Source organism: Microchirus variegatus, assembly GCF_963457635.1.
Source record: "Microchirus variegatus genome assembly, chromosome: 13".
Classification (NCBI taxonomy): Eukaryota; Metazoa; Chordata; class Actinopteri; order Pleuronectiformes; family Soleidae; genus Microchirus; species Microchirus variegatus.
Genome location: NC_139814.1, coordinates 8277810 through 8299740, shown reverse-complemented (window position 1 = coordinate 8299740; position 21931 = coordinate 8277810). Strand labels below are relative to the sequence as shown.

Here is a 21931-nt window from a genome sequence, read left to right as displayed (position 1 = left end):
CCTTGCATTACATGACTGTCAAAACTGTCTTTTATCTCTGCCTGCCCCACTCTTGCTTTCATATGCAGGCATGTCAACGTTCTCATTCCACGACACCCACGGCCAACTGACAGTTGGCGGCCTGCAGTCAGATGCGCTCAGTGGCAAGTTCAGCGTGGTCAGAAAGTGTCAAGTGCCAAGACTGCAGACTAAAAAACTAAAGCCAAGAAGATACAAAAAGAGATTTGTCTGCCAGGCAGGGAGGGCTGACTCAACAGAAAATGGCAGAATTGTTGTGAGGGAACAGCAGTTGTACACGTCTAAAGTATTAAAAACACAGGCTTTACCATCTTGTCTTACTGTCCTGTGTGCATCACACATCCTGTGTGTGCAATAATGGATTGAATTTCTCTTTCTTAATTAGAAAAAGGAATTCAAGTTTAAAAAAAAAAAAAGATAACATCAATTCCTCGCAATGAACTTGTGAGATTAATATGTAGTTTTAGATGACACCACTCAGAGTGGATGCTCCATGTGATGTGAGGTAGACTCAAAATTCAAGATGAGAAGACAAAGGAAGGAGCTTGTGGTTTCCAAGTCAACCGTTCTGTCTGCAGTGAAGCCTGTAAAAATACCATTAACTGTAGAAAATAAAATGACTCATCTTTAGGCTTATCTGGTCAGAAAACAAGCTTCCGTACCTTCAAAAAAGAAACCATTTGTATAACAGTTGTCAGTTTCACTGCCTCTGAATGTTATAGTTTGTTGGGGATAAAAGTCAAGTATCTGCAAAGCATCAAACAAGTGTCAAAGCAGATCACTTTGGGATTTAAGGTGATGTGCTTGATAAAGCTTTAACCAGCTTAGGTCACCCTCAGTGAGCGTGCAAAACAACCGACAGGTGACTGGCCCACACCAGAAGAAGAGAGGAGCGATCTGAATGAAAATATCTCAAAAGTTTTCACTCACCCTTTTTGGCATGGCTCTGTTTTTCATCAGACTAGACTTCTCCAAAAGTTGATATCCACCAATCACCTCGATCTCCTCCACTGTGGGGTACTTCTTCTTCACTGGCTCAGCCACAGCGGGGGTCGTCTGGGCCTGCTGCGATGGAGTTGCAGCGGGAGTCGGCCCTGGTGCGGACCCCGTTGCTCCACCTGCTCCTCCTCCTGCAGCACCGTGTCTTTTTGGACTGATCGTGATGGTGGCACCTCTCTTCACTTGGCCCCCAGATGCACTCCTCACAGAGAAGAGTGTGGGTGATGGAGTGGGTGATGGAGAATCACTGGGAGACTGGGAAGGAGATAGGGAGCTTGGGGAGGAGGCTGGTGTTGGGGCACAATCCAAGGGTTTCAGAGAAATGTCTGGGGATTGGCTCCTGAGAAATGAGGGGTTGACGGTGATAGGTTGCTTGACCTGAGATGTTGGCATTTTGTCCTTTGATTCTGACTGATCCTTCTCCTGCGTCTTGACATCATCCTTTACCTTGTACTTTAACAAGTCTTTGGGACTTTCCTGCTTTGTTTTTCTGTCCCTTCGAGGGAAATTTGATGACGTATAAGACTTCAGAGCCTCCTGCTCTTTCAACTGAAACTGTTCTATCTGTCGTTGTATCTTCTGAACTCCACAAATGGCTTCACCTGACAAGGTCTTGCTCTCTCCCTGCTGAGCATTTGCTATGTGAGGCGTCACTTTAACAAGGTGCACTGGTGAGATGTCCACAGTCCTGTCCCTCAGACATAAGCCTGTTCTTGAGCCAACAGTTTCCAGATTGTAGATTCGGCTCATAGCTGCGAGGGAGTTGGGATGAGGGGGTGAAAGTGATGCAGGTTGTGTCAGATTGAGCGCTGATATATATTCCTCGTCCTCCTCCTCCTCTTCTGACAGCTCGTGTTCTTTGTTCTCCCTCTCTTCTTCACTGTTGTGTTGACTCCTGTGGTACCTCAGCTGTTCCTCTTCATGTTTCAGGGGTTCGTCCTCATCCTCAGATGTCTGAGAGCTATCAGAGATCCCTTCAGCAGCAGCAGCAGCAGCAGCAGTAGCATAAGCAGCAGTGGCGTACCCACTTGTTACTTCCTCTCCTCTGACAGCTTGAGAGTGTGGGACAGAAACAGGAAGCTGAGCGCACATTTTCAACACTTCCTGCGTGACGTCAAAGGCAGCCATGGACGTCTGCGCTGCTGTGTCTTCCTGTACCATATCTGCTTCAGACAGCCTCTTCCGTATATGAGCCGCAGCTTCCCAGTCTTCCTCTATTTCAGCTCCCCTCTCATCATAGCTTTCCCCAGCTGTCGGACAATCGCTGATCTCTGCAGCCACGCTCCCCTCTCCGCCCAGATTCTGTTTTTGTCTCAGCTTCTCCAACTCCTTTTGTCTAATTTTCTCTCGAAGGGACTCGATTCGGCTCAAGGGCTTCCCTATCCTCCAGCTGTCCCTCCTCTCGACCCCTTGTCCTCCCACCCAGTCTTGCCCTTCGTTGCTTTGACCTACAGTCTTTTTTCTCTCCACCACGTCTTCTGCAACATAAAACACAGTCATGGGGATTTGAATCTCCAGGGGACCTGGAGGTGGGATCCTTTTTGGAGATCTGGGTGTTACGTCCTGAATGAGGCTCACTGATGCATCATCTATGTAAAGTTGTCCTTCGTTTGTGCTCTCTTTTTTCAGTTCGTGAGCAGCCTTGTAAGCCCTTTCTCCACCCTTATTGGTGTAAACAGTTGTGTCCCCAATTTTTTCTATTTTACTTATAAGTTCATCTGCTTGCCAGGACAACACAGAGTGTGTCAGGTAGGGACCGCTCCACTCAGGTCTGTGGTGGGGGTCTCCGACTCTGTCAGTGACTGTGCACAATAGATGGGAGCATTCTGTGAAAGATGGTTCAGGTCTATAGTGGCTCTCATCAGTGAGGCGTGGACTCGCCATGTCCGTTGATGCAGCTATGAGATAATTCTGCAGAGTTTCAGGAGGGATTGTGCTTTCAAACTCATCTCCTCTCGCCAAATCACACTCGATTTGTGCACCTTCTTCTGCCTCTTTCTCTACACTCACCTCTCTTACCAAACTTTTCTCACCAGACACCAGCTCTGCTTCTATTTCGGCTCTCGGTTGCCTGTCCTTCCTGATTGGAACTCTTCTAGCGAATGAGATTCCCTCTGTGTTTTTGACGGATGCAACCATGAATCCCTCATCTCCACCGCCGTCACCCGACGTATCAATAGGCTCAACTTTCTTCACTTCACTCCTGTTTTGGATAGAGATAAGTGTTTCTGCCTCATGTCTCCTCTGTAAGGACCCCTTTTCATCATTTTTTACATATCCATCCCCATTTTTTCCAAACCTGTGTTTATCTAAAAGTTGTGTACGCCCCACTTTGATCTTTGCTGGTGTTTCCTTGTGTAAATCTGCTACATCTACCTTGTCTGAGGGCTCCTTCTCATGTGTTTTCCTCTTGTAACACCTTTCATCATCCAAGCCATTCTCTTTCGCAGAGATTACACGATCAGAGAAGCTAAACGAGCGCTTTGGTAGCACATTCCTCCCTTCTACGTTCCTCTCCTCAGACTGTTGGTCGTCTCCATCTCTTGAGTTTTTTCTCCTGCCTGGTCGTAAGAAGTTATCAGAGCTTTTGGATCTAAGTGGTGGCTTAGGATGCTCTCCAAATTTACTCAGCAGCTGGCTAACCCTCCCTCCCTTCTCAACGAACATATTATCATCCAAGTTGTCCTTCCTGTTTTCTTTAATAACTGTTGCCTGGCCCCACGGTCTTTCTTTCCCCTTCACTGGCTCTTTCTCTTTTTCTCTCATCCCTGACATGTCTGCTCTGAGCTCCCTGCCATTACTCTCCTTTCTTGCGTGCATGCTGCACTTTATCTCTCCATCCTCTCTCCCTTTCCCGCCTGTGTGCCTCTCTTCGGGACTTGCAGAAGGTTTGATAATCAGAACCTCAGATGCACGGATCTCAGTGATACTCCCTTTTCCAGCCAGGATCTCCCTCAGGTCCATCTTCATCCCTCTCTTCCCCTGGTGCTCCTCCTCTGGTCTCTCCCCCTCCACTTCCCTCCATCTCCCCCGTTTCTCCTCGTCACCTTTCCTGTCCTGTTCGATAATGATGATGTTGTCGGCTCGAATGGTTCGCAAAGAAGGTACGAGAGGAGAATATGAACCAGAACAAGATGGTGAGTGAGTGTCTTCCTCCTCCTCGTCTTTCCTCCCTTTTAGTAATTCCTTCTCCCTCATTGCGTCTTTAACTGACTCTTTCCATTGGCTTTTATCATTTTCCCATCTCTCCCTGCCGTTATCTCTGAACCTCTCCATCTTCAGCTCTATATCTCGTCCCCTCCCCGACTCTCCAGCTTGATCCCTGGGGCTTGTTGTTTCCTTTTCCTTTTCCTTTTCCTTTATGTCAGATTCATTCCCCGCATCTGCATCCCTGCCTTTCCTCCATGCACTCTGAGTGAGGATAAATGGGTTTTCATGGAGCGGAACTATTGTTTCCACAGACACCTGGCTCACTGATCTGGGGTCTTCATCCAGCCACTGCCCGGGATCTGGACTGAGTGACATGTCACTTCCCAAATTAGCTGTTACAGAGCTGTCTGTGTCACTTAGCCCATCAGAGGGAGTCGATCTGACTTCCACCTGTGGGAGACCGACATCTCTCTCCCTTTCCCTGTCACCCACACTGTCCTGCTTTGCTTTCCTCCGCTGGATGATCCCTCGCTTCCAGGCAGGCATGCTGGCAAGCTTCTCCTCCTCCTCTTTTCCCCTCCTCTCTCGCTCCTCCTCCTCTCGTCTCTTTCTCTCCAGCAGGAGTTGCTTCCATTCCGGCAAAGAGGAGACAGACATAACAGAAAAAGTGGAAGTTTCTGGATGGCTGGCACTGGTCCTTTTTTTAGAAGCCTCTGGGATTGGTCTGCAAATACAACAAATGATGATATGACATTAGTTCTCTGTGACAGGTAAAGGTCAATTGTATATCATTAAGAAAAACGATGTAAAAAAAGAAGATCAGCATTCTTTCTGGAATGTGAGGGCCAATTACAATTCCTATCTTATCCCTCAAGCTCAACCCTTAATCTTAACTGGCCCTCAAAACGAAAAAAGTGTTGAGGGTTATTTTGTCACTTGGAAATGGGACACCCCTTAAATGCAGATACGTCTTCAGACTGTAGGGGGCAGAATAACGCGAAAGCTGCGTCCAGTCTGTCAACTCCAAAAAAGAAGAAGAAGAACACATTTACGTCACAATTATTTTTTTACGATCCAGTTGTCAAGTTATTAGGTTGACAGTTAGTTATAAGATGATACTCATACAAATACCACAACCACGGGCATATTCAGCTGACAGTTACCACACACCACGGCTTATTGAAAAGTAAACCATAGCAAATGATCGCTTGTCCGCACCGGCTGGCTATTGACAAAAGATCGTAAAATAAAAATAAATGTTACGCAACAATGACGTCAGTAATCCATAATATGGGCCTAAACTAAGATAATACAATGGTTTTCATAATTTTTATATCTCTATTAACAAAGAAAATACTTAATTTGTAGCGTACTCGTTATGTGATCACCATTGTTGTTATGTGAAAACATGCAAAGCATTCTGGGTAGCCCTTGCTCCCAAGGGTGGTCTCGGAAAATCTCAATATTGAGGGCGATACAGCCCTTAAACTTGCCCCTTAACTTATTTTTTCTGAGAATCGGGACAGCACTTGCACTAGAGGGAGCGCGCATTTTTGAGATTGATGGTTAAGCAAGGAATTGGAATTCACCCATGATAGGCTATTGGATGTCACTATTTCTTACTAATTTGTCACTATTTCTTACTCATTTCTTAAATTAGTGTACATGTGTAATATCAAGTTATTGATATTGTCAGTCAATCAATCACCCTAACAGGTTGGTAAAAAACAATTTATTGTCTTTTCTTTACTCCACTAATTTGAATGTTTATTCGATTTATTCTAATGAACTTGAATTAAATTAAACTAATAAATACAACTATTTCCAATGTTTAACACGTTTTTTAATGAATAAAACGTTAAAAGAACTCACCACACCGCCACTTTCTTCAGAGTTATTATTTCACCCGGCTTGAAGTTAAACTTGTCATCTCCTCTTGCGCGTCTTTGGCTGTGCGTAACGCGCTCCACTGCGTGACGTGAAAATGGCACTTCCACAATAATCGTAACAGTGTAATAGATCGTGTCAAAACAGGGCGTTTTGAAATCGCCTGACAGCCCGAAGCCAACTCCGTCCTCGGTGTAGTAGTAAATATTTGCAGCGTCGCAGCAGCAACAGTCTAATCCGATAATTACATTAAACTCCGTCAGGAGTGTTTAGTGGAACACACCATATTGTCCGACCTAAGAAAAGGCGTTTTAAGAACACAGCCGTCTGCCTGATCACAGCCTCCCCCCCATCACCACCACCTCCTTCCTCTATCTCTCCTTCCTCTCATCCCTCCATTCAGCAGGGGTTAAATGAAGAAGGAAGGAGGAGGAGGAAGAGGAGGAGGGAGGTGAATCAGTCTAGTTTGAGCTGCAGGAGTTTATCTGAAGCTGACCCAGACATAATCTAAGTCCCTTTATCACGCATTTCTCAAAATAACTACTGTATAACCAGGGAGTTATTATGATTACAGTGCAAGAAGATTTCCCAGCCTTTATTGTGAAAGTACCACACTATTAAAAAAAGGAAAATAGAGTATTTCAAGCATTTCTTTTTTCAAATAATAAATCAGAATGTCTAAATATTGGTTTGATGTATTATGTTTGCAAAATAATTAGTCAAGTTAACTATACTCAACAAAAATATAAACGCACAAACTTGAAATGGTGAACAAAGATAGAATGTCATGACATTTGCTCAGATTCTTGATGCATTTGTTTATGGAATGATTTGTTTTGCTCAAACCCAGTAGTCCAAGTGTCACTTGGCCACTCCTATTGACTACAAGCTCAGATTGAGTATTTCAACTCACAAGAGTCATGGAGCATGGCAGAGTGGTGGTCAATTATGCGTGACCAGTACACAGACACTCCTTATGGTCTGGTCAATAAAAGGGCACACCAAAATGTGGACTTTTGTCACTTGTCAATATGCCACAGATGTCACAAATCATGAGGGAGCGTGCCGCCTGTGGACTTGTTTCAGAGAGACTGGAAAAACAGCGAACCAGTGGGTTCCAGTTCCCCAGAATGGCCGCCAACTTCAAGTGGCTCTGCAGGAGGAATGGGACAACATTCTCCAGGCCACGATCGACAACCTGGTGATGTCCATGCGTCGCCGGTGTACTGCTCTGCGTGGGGCTAATGGTGGACACACACGTTATTGAAGTTTGTGAACTTGGATCATCGACCCCCATTGTGTTCTTTCTGCCATTACTCCAGGACTTTTGTTTTGAAATTGATCCTAATGCTCGCAAATTAAAGCCACTTTATTGATAAAGTTGTACTGTTATTTTTGGATAGTTACTCTGTTTTGTCACATAACAATAACTACACGTTTTTCTTTGTGCATTTATATTTTTGTTGAGTGTATGATGTTATTATGACTTTCAGCTGGTGTAAAATTTGACTACATTTCAACTGTTTGAAATGTCTCAGTTTCAACTGTGAGGAACATTGTGAGGAATGTGAAGACCACAGGCACAGTTCTAGTTAAGCCCTGAAGTGGCAGACCAAGAACAATCTCCGATAAGCAGAGACGAAGGATGGTGAGAACAGTCACAGTCAACCCACAGACCAGCTCCAAAGACCTACATCATCGTCTTGCTGCAGATGGTGTCACTGTGCATCGTTCAACTATTAAGCACACTTTACACAAGGAGATGCTGCATGGAAGAGTAATGCAGAAAAAGCCTTTTCTCTGCACCCGCCACAAACAGAGTCGCTTTAGGTTTGCTAAAGCACATTTGGACAAGCCAGCTTCATTTTGGAATAAGGTGCTGTGGAGTGATGAAACTAAAATAGAGTTATTTGGGCAAAACAAGGGACGTTATGCATGGCGGAAATAGAACACAGCATTCTAAGAAAAACACTTGTTACCTACAGTAAAATTTGGTGGTGGTTCCATCATGCTGTGGGGCTGTGTGGCCAGTGCAGGGACTGTGAATCTTGTTAAAGTTGGGGTCACATGGATTCCACTCAATATCAGCAGATTCTGGAGAACAATGTCCAGGAATCAGTGACAAAGTTAAAGTTGTGTCGGGGCTGGATCTTTCAACGAGACAATGACCCTTAACACTGCTCAGAATCTACTAAGGCATTCATGCAGAGGAACAAATACAATGTTCTGGAATGGCCATCTCAGTCCCCAGACCTGAATATTATTGAAAATTTGTGGTGTGATTTAAAGCGGGCTGTCCATGCTTGGAAACCATCAAACCCGACTGAACTGGAGATGTTTTGTAAAGAAGAATGGTTCAAAATACCTTCAGCCAGAATCCAGACTCTAATTGGAAGCTATAGGAAGCATTTAGAGGCTGTTAATTCTGCAAAAGGAGGATGCACAACATGTTTCTTTTGTGGTGCCTAAACTTATGCACGTCTAATTTTGTTTAAATGATTCTTGCACACTTTGGGCAAATCATATAAACTTTATTTCACTTCTCAAATATCACTGTGTTTGTCTCCTATATGATATATTTAACTGAAATTTCTTATCCAAACGACCAATGATTTATAAAGGAAAATCATGAAAATGTACAGGGGTAAAACTTTTGCAAACTTTTGCAAGCCACTGAAAATAAAGTGGTCTTTGGGTGTCTGAATTCAGTTCACATCTTTAAAAATGTTTAGTATGTACATGGTACAAAACAGTTTTAACAGATGTGTCTGTAACTCTGCTGCCAAAACAGCAAATAAGTTATCTTATCTTATTTTTTTGTTATACAACAAACATATGAAGAAGGAATCCTACACACACAATGTAAAACGCATTGCATTTATTCAACATGTCTGGAAAATACTGTCTTTACAGGACGATACACAGGATATCAAAGTTTAAAATGTTTGTCAGTGTGAAATATCAACATTAAATTATCTTCCGAGGAAAATTAAATGTGAAAACAGTGTGTTAAAAAAACACAGTGTAAAAATAAACTTGGCACAGAGACTTAAACAGCCTATAAAATGTTATAAAGAAATATGTGAAAATATACCAGTGAATCACAGCAGGAAATCTAAAACATAAAGGCACATCAAGTTTTTTAGTTTGATATGTAATAGTCTCTGCAGCTATGATTTAACCTCTTAAATCTCAGTATGAGTCTAAAACCTCTGGTGTTGCTGTGGTAAACATTACAATACAATGGGTTAAATATAACAATTATATTATGTTGGCTCAGAAATTTTACAGTAGTACTAGAGGGTTTTTTTTATGTTTTAAATGGTGAAATAAGACTTTCTTTTGTAATAAAGCTATATGTGAAAAGAGTAGTAAACAAAATGATGTCCAGTAGCAAATAATTCAGTGTAAATGTGGTCATTTTGACCTCATTGACCTCACACAAGTTCACGGTGTCTCTGCTGAAGTCTGTTACAAAGACAACAGTGTCAGCAGGAAGAAGACACTTATTTCACTCCTCTTTGTGGTCGCCGTTGCTCTGTGGCTCGGCCAGGAGCTGCACCTTGCTGTTAATCTGGACACAGAGGTAGGCTAAATCCTGTTTGTCCAGAGAGTGTGCCAAGGCCAGGTAGGTGGACAGAGTCCCTGCCAACAGGAGCCTGTCCAGGGACAAGGCCGGCAAGAACCACAGCACCACACCCAGCTCCAGGCACACTGGATGGCGGAGGTGAGACAGGAAACGCTGGGCCTGAGTGGACTTGTGGCACAAAGGGTCTCCTAATCCAAGACACTGGTAATAAACCTGAGATTAAAAGAGAAAGGAGAGGGGAGGGCGGGATGAGAGATGATGCATCTGAATGGTGCTGAGTTGTGGTGGGGCATTGAAAGAATCAGGCAAGCCATCAAAAAGCAAACATCCAAGAGGAATATTGTATGTATGTACAGTATGTTACCAGAAAATTACTTTGGTCACTTTTTATAATGTTACTTAAGTAAAAGTCTTCATATTTACTTACTTAAGTATCAAAAGTCATTTTCTCATACAAAATGTACTGGTTGTGTACAGGGGGCTCTGCTATTGTGTCGTTGAGCAAGACACTTAACCCCATGTTGCAGCATGTGCATGGATGAAAACTGTTCATCAAGACTAGAAAAGCTCTATATAAATACAGACCATAATACCAACTCTTCTTCTTCTGATTTTATTTGGTAGTAATGAGTAACAAAGATAGTTAGAGGAAATGTAGTGGAGTGAAAGTTGCTAGAAATATAAATAAAGTAGTGATACATGAACTACATAAACATGATAAAAGCACTAAAATGTTGGTTTTGATGTCATGGGGACTCGAATGTTGAGTTGCTGTCACGTGATTAACTAATTTGCCTAATTTGTACCTAATAAAGTGGCTAATACATGTATACCGTCGGCATCTGGACGCTTTGGTTACCTGCTTGATGCCCAGCAGCTCTGGGTAATCGAAGATCATGAGGATGCTGCAGATGATGGCCCAGCAGAGAAAGTGCAGGGTGAAGCAGAGCAGAGGAAACCAGATACTCCAGGGAGCGTGGCGCACTGACCACAGACAGGGGGCGCCAGTCACGGGCTGCCAGTACCGCATCAAGATCTAACACACGAACAAAGACAACAACGACGACGTAAAAACAACGAGCAATGACTGTGTGTCGCCGTGCAAGACGACCGTTGAGCGGGCAGTTGTACCTGAAGTGCCAGAGCAGTGGTGAAGCAGTACGCTGTCCTGTTCAAAGAGCCCAGCACTGACTGCAGAGCCTGTTTGACCGGGGACCAGGCCAGCACACTGTGCTGTGTGATGAAGAGAGCCAGCAGAACCACGTCCACAACAAGAGAACTGAGGACTGAGCTGTCCTGCAGGGCCTCACTCCACGGTATGGAGTCTGATGTGCAGACAAACAATGTGAACAAGAGGAGAAAGAAGTGTCAACACTTAGCTTTAGATTTAAAGGTGCATTATGTAATAAATCTAAAGCAACTGGCCATAAAATCCTCCTAATATGTCACAGAGACTCAGGAATAATGTTCATATAACAAACTGAACTCACCAACAACAGTACAGACAAAATATTTGCATAAAAAAAAATATTTTGCAGACTGCAAATCATGGTTATGTTTTGAAATCATGTTTTGGCATGTGGCGCCACCTACCGCCGTCTACCAATCATTGCAGTCAGAAGAGTCTCAACTGCCGAGCAACCACAGGTTGCCAGTTACGTCAGAAAACGAGACCTAAAAGACCTCGGTATTTTGAATTTGAATGTAGTAACCGTTTTTGGCCACATTCTTACATATGGCGCCTTTAAATATTGTCATCATTTCTTAAATATGTGACTACAGCACAACTTTGCAAAGAATTTATCTAGGCCTTCATATAAAAATCACCATAAAGGTGTGAATTGACCCAAAAAGATTGATGATTGCAATGACCAAATGATATCGAGAGAAACAATAGACTAAATCTTGTATTCTTGTTTTTTTTGTTGTTTTTTTTTTTTTACATGTGTTACTGTTTTAATGCATTGATATTTGTATCTTTTGTTTTCTCCTTCCCTGTGCAGGGACACAGGAGCTGCTGATCTACTGCAACCTTTAGGGTAAGTTTGTGTCACAACAAAGGGTTTCAAACACCAAAGTCACAAGACAACATACTCTGAGCTTTCTGACAGAGGTAGCAGTGGATTAGCAATTCCTATGTCGATCATTTCCTCATTGGACTTTGGTGCAGGAGTGAGTGGTTTCCAAATATTTTGTAAAGACCTAAAATCAGTTTCTCTTCCTGTCTCTGCTGGAAGCCATGTTATCAGTGAGTGTTTCAGGAAACAGAGGCATGTGCTGCAAAATCAGAGTTGATAATGTGTCAATAACTCATACAACCACAAATGTAAACTATCCTTTTCAAAAAAAAACAACATTAAAATATAGGAACAGACCTGAACAGTCCAATTTATTTTTAATAATTAAAAAAAGCAATTTACAAACACAGACAAAACTGGTATTACTACATTCCATCATCAGGTTAAACAACCCATAGTGCTCGCTCATAATACTGTAAGTCATTCATGGCCCAGTAACACACTGTTATCAATGGAGCCGCAAAGAACACACAACTACTATTTACAAGCACTCAGGCATTAAACACGTGACGATAGACAAACAGATCATTAACTGTGTCACATTTGGTCTACAGAAGACCACATTTACTCTGATTGTGTTAAAGTTAAGCATCTTAAATTGATGTTAAATCAGTTAATATGATTTCCCTGTCTATGTTTGTGTTTCCACTCAGGGACTAAATGTGTAGTAAAAACAGCTCTGTTATCTGTAGTCTGTACCACACCGCTTTTATTTCATATAACTGCAATATACATGCGCAATGGTTACGCTGTACATAATATGACAATTTAATATTTAAAAAAAAATAAATAATAATAATAACAATAATAATAATAATAAATAAACAGTTGAGCTTTATCATTGTAAATGTTCTTGTCATGGAACTCAACGATAATCTAATCTTAGTTGTAATACAATCTTAGTTGTAAACTGCGGTCGTCGCGTGAGAGCCATTCAGATCGCGTATCGCTACCAAGAATTCTACCACGAATTGACCAATCAGATGCCGCCCTGCTACCAAGAATGGCGATAGCCAATCAGCTCTCGCCGTCGGCTACAACGATATATGACCAATCACAATCGCTATTGCTACCAAGATTTCAGCCGCTGCTTCGTTCAGGACAGAAAGACTGAGAGTTTGCCGCATTTACGTGTATTTACAGTAAGTTTCAAAGTGTTTATATCATATTTAATATATATTATTATGCGGAAATAACATGTGGTATGCATACGGTGCTAGTTATCCAACACCCTAACGTTAATTCTGAAAATTTCATTCATTTGCGTTGCCTACTGTGGACGAACGACTGTAACATTAACAGACGGACAGTTCGCCATTTATTTTAGCACGCGGACAACAGTCACAACTTTTAAACTAGTTTAGCAAATGTTAAAGCGTGACGTAATGCTTACTTTTATTGTTTAAACATTAATGATGAACATTTCATTCATGTAACTACAGACGAACGACTGTAACCTTAATCTCGTTAACAGACAGACAATTCGCCATTTATTTTAGCACGCTGACAACAATCACAACTTTTAGCTAGTTTGAAATCGTGTAACTTCATTACACTGTTAATAAATGTTAAGAGTGACGTTAGAACAAGATGGACGTGTATTTGTCACACAGTTTAACAACGTAATATTATTGTTTATTTGGACCCCCTGTTATCTAAAGCAGGCCAAAACAGATGTTTATGGAGAAGTCAATGTATTTGTGATTGTTTTATGAACATGCTAATTTACATTACATGCAATAGATTGTATGGACAGAAAAATATATTTGTAAGGCAGATACACCATTAAAGTTGGGTATTCAGACACATTGATCTTTTAATGTTTATTTATGTGTTATTAGATATTGATCAATAAAGTTTTGAGAAGATATAAACTTTATCTATCAAGAATAAATCAAATTGACACAATCATTTCATGAGAACAGGTAAAAAATATTTGATTCCAACTTTATAGGCAACAGTATATACATAAACATACATTCATGTCCCCACACATGCGTATACGCATACTTGTACTTTCACACATACACCTCCACGCATGCATACTCTGTCTCTGTGTGTGTGTATATATATATATATATATATATATATATATATATTAGGTGTTCTGTTTTATATGTAGAGTATATATGTATATTGCTATAAGCTGTTCTGTTATATTGACCATTTCACTGGAGTTGTATTATTGCTATTATTTTATTACTGTTTTTATTTGTTTCTAAAAAAATTGTATTAAAATGATTTTGTACATTAAGTTTTGTTTTTCATTCAAATACGATGCACATCATAATACAAAATCCTGTATTAGTCCCATGCACAAATTTGATGTGTCTTAATGAATATATTGCTTAATCATAATGGTAAGTAAGGCTTACATAAAAAGAAAACGGTAACATTTACCTTTTATATTACTAGTCAATAACTGTGCTAAAAAAAATATTTTAATGTTAACATACAGCACACAATGTTAGTGAGCTTATACATGTTATAATATAACGATAACAGTCATTGCGATAAACAATTAAATACTGAAATGTTTACAAGCAAAAACTGGTTAATTAATACCGTAACCATCCAGTTTGCAATTGAATAAGTTGGGGAAGACACGGGATTTGAACCGTCACCGCGAGGGTGATATCAGAAGCAGTGTAGTCGTTCTAACGCTCACATTTTCTCTCTAAAAGGAAAAACGTAGCGCCCAACGTGGGGCTCGAACCCACGACCCTGAGATTAAGAGTCTCATGCTCTACCGACTGAGCTAGCCGGGCGGTGAAAGCGCAAGAGGCGTGGTCTCAATTTACATGTCAACACGGTCTGATGTACAGCTAATACTTGCAGAATCACTAACTTAACCACTTCATTTACGTTATAAAGCATTTACTTTTTTTGACAACTACAAGTAATGAGCGGGAAGCCATGTCATATTCGCTCGTGTTTCTTTTTTTTTTTCAACCAGAAGCATTTACCGAGACTTACCTTGGCACAGCCTTGTCTCCCCGGTTATGTTATGGTAAATGGCTCTAAATGATATGAACCGAACGAAGTCTGCACCGGATATGAAGACAAACGCAAAGTTTAGTAAAGACACGGCGCCGAGAGCGCAGCCACGTATTGTGACTGACGCCATTTCAATCATCGGATCTTCATTTGGCAACTGCCACGGTGGTTTCTTCCGGGACGGGTGTTAGTGACAGTGCCGATGGTCGCCACAAGGCGGCGGTGCAAGCTTTTTGCATCTATACAATAAAAACTTGAAATACTACTTCATACAGATAGAGACTCTGTATGAAGTAGTATTTCTGGGTGTGGTGCTGTGGTTCTTGCCGGCCTTGTCCCTGGACAGGCTCCTGTTGGCAGGGACTCCTACCTGGCCTTGGCACACTCTCTGGACAAACAGGATTTAGCCTATCTCTGTGTCCAGATTAACAGCAAGGTGCAGCTCCTGGCCGAGCCACAGAGCAACGGCGACCACAAACTCAGAGGCTCCTTTGATCTCTTGGATCTTATGGAGTAATCCCTTCATGACTCTTTTTATGGGGTTTATAATGAGGAGGACATGACATTTGCATAATATATTTTCAAAAAACATATTCTTTAATGATACATGCATTCAAATGAGCAAATGCAAACACCAGTGGTCCTTTATAGTGTGAGGATATATGGAGTTGAAAGGCAAAAAAATATATTTATGACACCTAAAACAGAAAGTGTTTCTCAATCCTGGAGTGCATTTTTTAGACGTTTCTTTGCTCCAGCACAATGACAAATCCTATTTAAAACATCAATTAATTGACACCATTACGTCACCTGCGACATAATCACCAGTGGAAATAAGTGCAAAACCTAGTTGAGCTTGTTTGCAGTGAATGTATTTATTGCAGTCATAAATCTGCACATTTACAAAGACCAGTAGAAACATGTACTGTATGTCTGAAAGTGAAACCGCTCCTTAAATAAGGTTGATCTCACCACTGTAGCACCCTATGTGGTAATTTCTGTTACATGACACCACTCTAACAGATTCCGTAGATCCCTTTAAAACAAAAACAAATGGAGGGAAAGTATTGATTAATTATTGTGCTTTAATGTGCCATCAAACAAACCAATTGCACCAATGATGTAAACAGAGTTGCAGCTCACCTCGGTTGGCAGTATCGGTGCTCTGCATGCGGCACAGCAGGGGGCCTGGAGCCTGAAACCATGAAAGAAACTGGAGAGTGACGTCATCCTGGGTGTGACTTGTACGTCATGTGTCTGGCAGTGTTTGGATGAAATCCCCTTTTTTTTTCTTTCTAGTGTGTGACTCAAAGGGCTTGGCCAGTCACGACAGTGGAACTCACCTGTGGAAGTCGCTGACACAGTAAATTTTATTGTCTGAGTCGACAGTAAAGGGCTGACCCTCCAGACTCTGACTGCACACTACACAGCGAAAGCAGCATGGATGGTAAGACTTTCCACGAGCCTGCAGCACCTGACGGAGCAAAATGAGCTTTTCTTTATGACAGAAACAGACACACAACACTTATAAACATGTGTACTGTAGTAAATCATACTCACCATATCCACGATTAAACCCCCACAGCTGTTACACACTTCTGGGGCTGGATGAACTCCTGAATACTGCAGCAAATAAAAAATATTCAAGTGGAAACAAATCATATGCATTTCTTTGACTTCATAGCTGTTTTTTTAAACAATACTTTATGCTTACCAAAAAGTCATTTTCACAATAGATTCCACCTGAAACTGAGTAAAAGGGTTTGCCACTCAGCTTTTCACCTAAAAGTGAAACATAAAGGACAGGAAACAAGGTGAAGGTGAGGAAGTGTCTTATTGACATCATTCACAATAAAGACCAAATATACTGTAACAGGCTTAATATGACATAACAGTGTATCTTCAATAATGTTGTATATAGAAGAAAAACAATACTTCATGCATGAAAATGCAGCCGCAACATGATGAAATCATTAAAACAAGCAGAACAAACAACGTGTTTGTAAACTATGAGATTCAATCAATAAAGAACAATAACAGCTACAACTAAATTTGAAGTATTTGTAAGATTAGGGCTGAAACAAACACTCGGTTAATTGATTATTCATTGATTACTAAATTAATGGTCACCTATTTTCGTAATTGATCAATAGCTTTGAGTGTTTTGTAAAGAATTAAAACAAGTTTTCTTTTTAAATGTGAATATTTTCTGGTTTCTTTGCACCTCACGATCAAAGAAATCATTCAAACTGAATCATTTATGGTTTGTGGACAAAACAAGACATTTGTGAATATCATCTTTTCTTTTCTGGACCAAACAGTTCCTTGATTAATCGAGGAAATAATCAACAGATTAATTTATTATAAAAAACAACAACAACAATAACTTATATAATGGTTTTCATCTATAGAACATTTTATTGGTTATGATGATAACTTAATTGATTTACGCTAGTTTTGCCATTCACCCACTCACAACCACATCCATACACAACCACAACCACACATTTATAGTTTATGCAGCACTTCATTTATCACACATTCACAATTTGGGTTCAGTTTGAGGTTAAGTGCTGAAGCCAGACCACTGACCACACAGCTGTCCAGTAACATGGAGACATTAACCTCATCCAGGTTTGAAGTGTCTGTTTGCATTATCTCTAAACCCACCTAAATAAAGCTTTATACAAACAATTTAAAGACACAGTCCATATTTTAAGGGCTTTAAGATGAAATATCCACACTAAAAGAACTCACTACAGACGCTGCAGATGAAACAGGTGTCATGGAATAACTGTCCCATGGCCCGACAGCCTCTCCCTGCTCCGTACACTGCTTTACTGCATCTCGTACAACTTCCTGAATCCACACGAGACACAAATGAAAAGACATAAGAAGCTGGTGACGGTGAATCCACTCGTCACTGGCGGAAAAGTCAAACAAACTGTTAAAGACCTGTAGTGCTGAAAAAAACGTGTGTATTACCAAAGTAAAGGCTGCCACTATAACTTGAGTCCATCTTGCACACTGTCCTATATGTCGCTCAGCTGTCTTGTCCTGCTGGAGCCTACAGTACGACCTTCTGTGGGTCTAATTTTATGTGCGGCGCAGACAGCTGTAAGGTGAGCCGATATCTGAGTTTATGGCATTTGATGCTTTTTGGTCCTCATACAGTACATGACCCTCCTGACTCCTGCAACACTGAGTGAACGGAGTGAGGTCAACTGGTGTATTTCACACGTGGTGTAACTGTAGTGCAGGAGATGCATTAAAATGATAAAGTGTCTCTTATTAAAATGGTTGGCCAAACTGTTAAATATTTGAATCAAATTCACAGTAAATTAGTGTGTCCAAGATAGTGTCATGCTATTGCAAATTGCTGTGACTGGACAGCCACTTTATCTGGTACACATGGTAAAAAGGCTGGTAAATGTAAGAAAGGACTACAGATTATTTTAAATCAATGATTAACTTTGCTTTTGTTTTTTCACAAGAAAATACAAGTGTACCACCGTGTGTATATACATATACTGTAAATGTTAGATTTTTTAATGAAATACTGTAAGAAAAAGTTAAATCATCTGTAATCAAAAGTGTAAAACATATTTTGATATTTTTCAACATATTAAGATATTTTGAGCGAGGGAGAGGGCGAGCGACCGCGGCCACAGCAGACGAATCGGAGAGAGTGGAGGCGGGACTTCCGCTACAAGTAAAGAGACGCTTGATTTGTTCTCTCGCGTTTGTCCTTACAGGCTCCCGGAGAAACATGGCGTCTCGCTGCTAACAGTGGCTATGCAAAAGCGGCCCGTGACCATGTTATTTTACATGACTTTTTGAAACACTACGAAAATGAAGCAAAAACTATTATACAGCGACTGGACAATGCAGGAGCACATAATATGTATAAAAAAGTGGATTTTGGGTTATATAAACCCATAAATACTACGCAGTGTCCCTTTAAAAGCCTTTTCACCTCTCATCCAAGAGGCCTTTTCACTTCTGACAAACTGGCGGAAAAAAACAGGTAATTAAACCTGTGAAGGCTGAATACTCCAGAGAGTTGTTATGTTAAACGATGCAGGTTGTTCACCCTCTGGCCCAGTTTCAGGTTGTTACAGTTTCACCTGAGTCAGTGTGAGTGAGGCTCATGGGGTCACCTGTTACTGTGTGAGAGTTACAGTTGAACTTTGTTGTTCTGTGTGAAAAGAGCTCAGCGCAGAACTGTACTTGGCTGATAGCTGTTATCCTCCTCTGCTGAGTCATGGTTTCTCCAGGTTAATATATGACAGATGGTGAAAATAAAAGAAAATTAAGTGTTTTTTTTTGTTTTGTTTTGCCTGCTCGACGTTCACCAGTGTTGTAATATACTTTGCTACTATACTCAATTACACAATTCACGTATCTGTACTTTATTTTGTTATTTACATTTCTAGAAACTTTTAGTTTTACTTCTATATCTTTGTTACTCGTTACTACAAAATAAAAATCAGAAGAAGAGAAGCACTCTTAAAGTTCTGGGTATGTTACCTTTTGGTTGCGGGAACATTCCCTGAAGGTTCTCCCCTAGGTTTTCCTGTGGTTGCCACGGAAAATTTCCTAACATGTTTTTTGGTTTTTGGTTGCACATTTTATTTCTAGAATGTTCTAGAATCTTTGTCACAACCTTCATACAACCTTTAAAGAACGTCTTCTAATTTTCTCAGAAAATTTACACTACATTTTTGCCATTCACTTGCACATTTATACATCTTTTAAACCCATTCAAGCGCTGCTGTCAGGGGTAATGTGGGGTGAAGTGTTTTGCACAAGGACACATATACTGTAGACTAGTGGAGCTGGGAATCAAACCCGTAACCTTACACTTAAAAGACGACTCACTCCACCACAGAGCAACTGTGGCTCAATCCTAAACTCATCACTTTTTGGTAAAAACTTTTTGATTTGAACATTTGATACTTAAATCAGTAAATTATTATTATTATTCTTCCAAAGTCATTTTCTGGTAAGATATTATTACTTTAATCCCTTTAAGGTACTTTATACCAGACTTTTATTCACTGAGCTAGTGCTGTTAGATAATAAAACAACATGCTGGGGCCAAAATGAATAAAACATGACAAAAATTCCAATACTTTGAGAGGTAAAATGGCAATTTTTTTGCTGTTTCTGTTCATCAAGCAAGTCAAAATATCACAATTCTGGGGGAAAAAAAGATTTTAAAAATCCAAATATATTACCATTCCCAACCTCACAGATGCAGGAAATTCTCAAGCTGTTGAATAATAATCAGATTTGTGCTGCGTGTAAAAGCCTTCTGCAAAAATCTCAAATAAACCACCATCTGTCTCAGAGAGGCATCGGGGAATATTTGACCTCTTACCCACTGAATATTTAACATAGTGATCTAGAGGGAAATCTGGTCTATTCTATCTTATATGGACTTCCTTTATTGTGTGGGACCAGGTTGGAAAGTAATCCTTAGACCAAAGACTAATGATTAAATGTTAATGAAAGTCTTAAGTTCTGAATGATGAAATGTGTGTGTTTCAAGAACTCTGGCTGTACTGCACTCTTTGTTATGGTGGGGGATATGTGAGTATATAAATGTGTAAATGATATACATGTGAATAAATAATACATATTTGATAATGAAAAGATTAAGATTAAGATTAAGAACCCTTTAAGTCCCGCAAGGGGAAATTCAATTCTGCAGTGAGTTAGTGAACACACACAGCGAGGTGTAGAACATGTAACCCAGCGCAGTGAGCTGCCATGCCAGTGAGCGGCGCTCGGGGAGCAGTGAGGGGGTTAGGTGCCTTGCTCAACAGCACTTCAGCTGTGGACTGGTCGGGGATTGAACCGACTACCTTCCGGTCTTGAGCTCGAAGCCCTAACCATTAAGCCACAGCTGCCCCCTTTATTAGTGGTCAGTGGTTCCTCCACACAGCAAATGTTTGGCTGACCCCGCTGCTGCAGTGCTGGGAAGGGGAGGAGAAATTCTGACAGCTGCTGATTCTTCACTGAAGTCCTTTGTGAAGACACACACACAGTGTGTGTGTGTGTGTGAAGCTGCCTGAGTTCACCACACCACGCCCACTCTGCATGCTGTCAGACTGGTTCAGCAAAAAAAAAAAAAAAGAAGCATATACTCAGTGTCACTTGTTGTGTTGTGTGGATGGGTGTGTGTGTGTGTGTGTGTGTGTGTGTATGTGTGTGTTCTTGTACTTGTGGCATACTGAGGACCAATGAGGGTTTTTAACCAACAAAGTGAGGTCATTTTTACGAAGTGAGGACATTTTGGCCGGTCCTCACTTTGTTTTCATTCAAATCACTTCCTTAGGTTGTAAACATGCTATACTCTGTTTTTAACAGAGCTTCTTTAATTTGGTACAAAAACCCGTTTTCCAGCCCTGGTGTTTCACGCACGTTTTGCTCTGGGGCTCCACCTGCAGACATCGAATAGTACTGCACCCAGTAGTCCTTTATAGATGTCATTCATGAAGTAGATATTTGTAATTGTGTTGATTTATAAAGTGGAATGCTGGTCCTCACTTTGTCAGCACCTTTACCTGGTCCTCAGTATGCCGCAAGTACAAGAATGTGTGTGTGTGTGTGTGTGTGTTTGTGTGTGTGTGTCTGTGTGTGTGTGTGTGTGTGTGTGTGTGTGTGTGTGTGTGTGTGTGTGTGTGTGTGTGTGTGTGTGTGTGTGTGTGTGTGTTTGGGATCAAAAAGTTCTTTTAATGACAGAATGAGTGAAATGTACTGTATTGTTCTGTGTTACTGTATACATTTTTTTTAAATATATTTTATTCTCAGTCAAATCCCTTGTATGCGTAAATGTACTTGGCAATAAATACCAATTCTTATTCACCTGAAATGACAGTACGGTGTCAAACTGACGCTATAGTCTGATATTTGGTTGTTTGGTGTATAGTTATTTCTTTTTCCTAACAATTAAAGTTAGTTTACAGAAGAAATCGGTGATGGCTACAAAGAGCTGAAGCATTCAGACATGTAAGACAACTGTGTGTTTGCAAGTGGTCTTGCCCTCAGGTATGTTTCGGTGCAGGAATGTCATGAGGCAAGTGGAGGCAGGAGGGAGTGGGAGTGCTATTCCCAGTAAAAGTCTGCCATCAAACATTTGCATACACTAATACAATTACATTTTCATCATCATCATCATCATCATGGGAAAATGCAGTTAGCCACG

At 40.9% G+C, this 21931-nt stretch overlaps 1 protein-coding gene across 1 annotated transcript; it reads right to left on the bottom strand.

Moving 5' to 3' along the window:
* Positions 1-8972: 8972 nt before the first annotated feature.
* On the bottom strand, positions 8973-14848 carry nrm (nurim; the record flags this gene model as incomplete). Its single annotated transcript, XM_083899281.1, has 4 exons — positions 8973-9856; positions 10503-10679; positions 10775-10968; positions 14698-14848. 4 exons carry the CDS (start codon positions 14846-14848, stop codon positions 9566-9568), a joined length of 813 nt encoding a protein of 270 aa, XP_083755407.1. The 3' UTR covers positions 8973-9565.
* Between the last annotated feature and the right edge of the window lie 7083 nt (positions 14849-21931).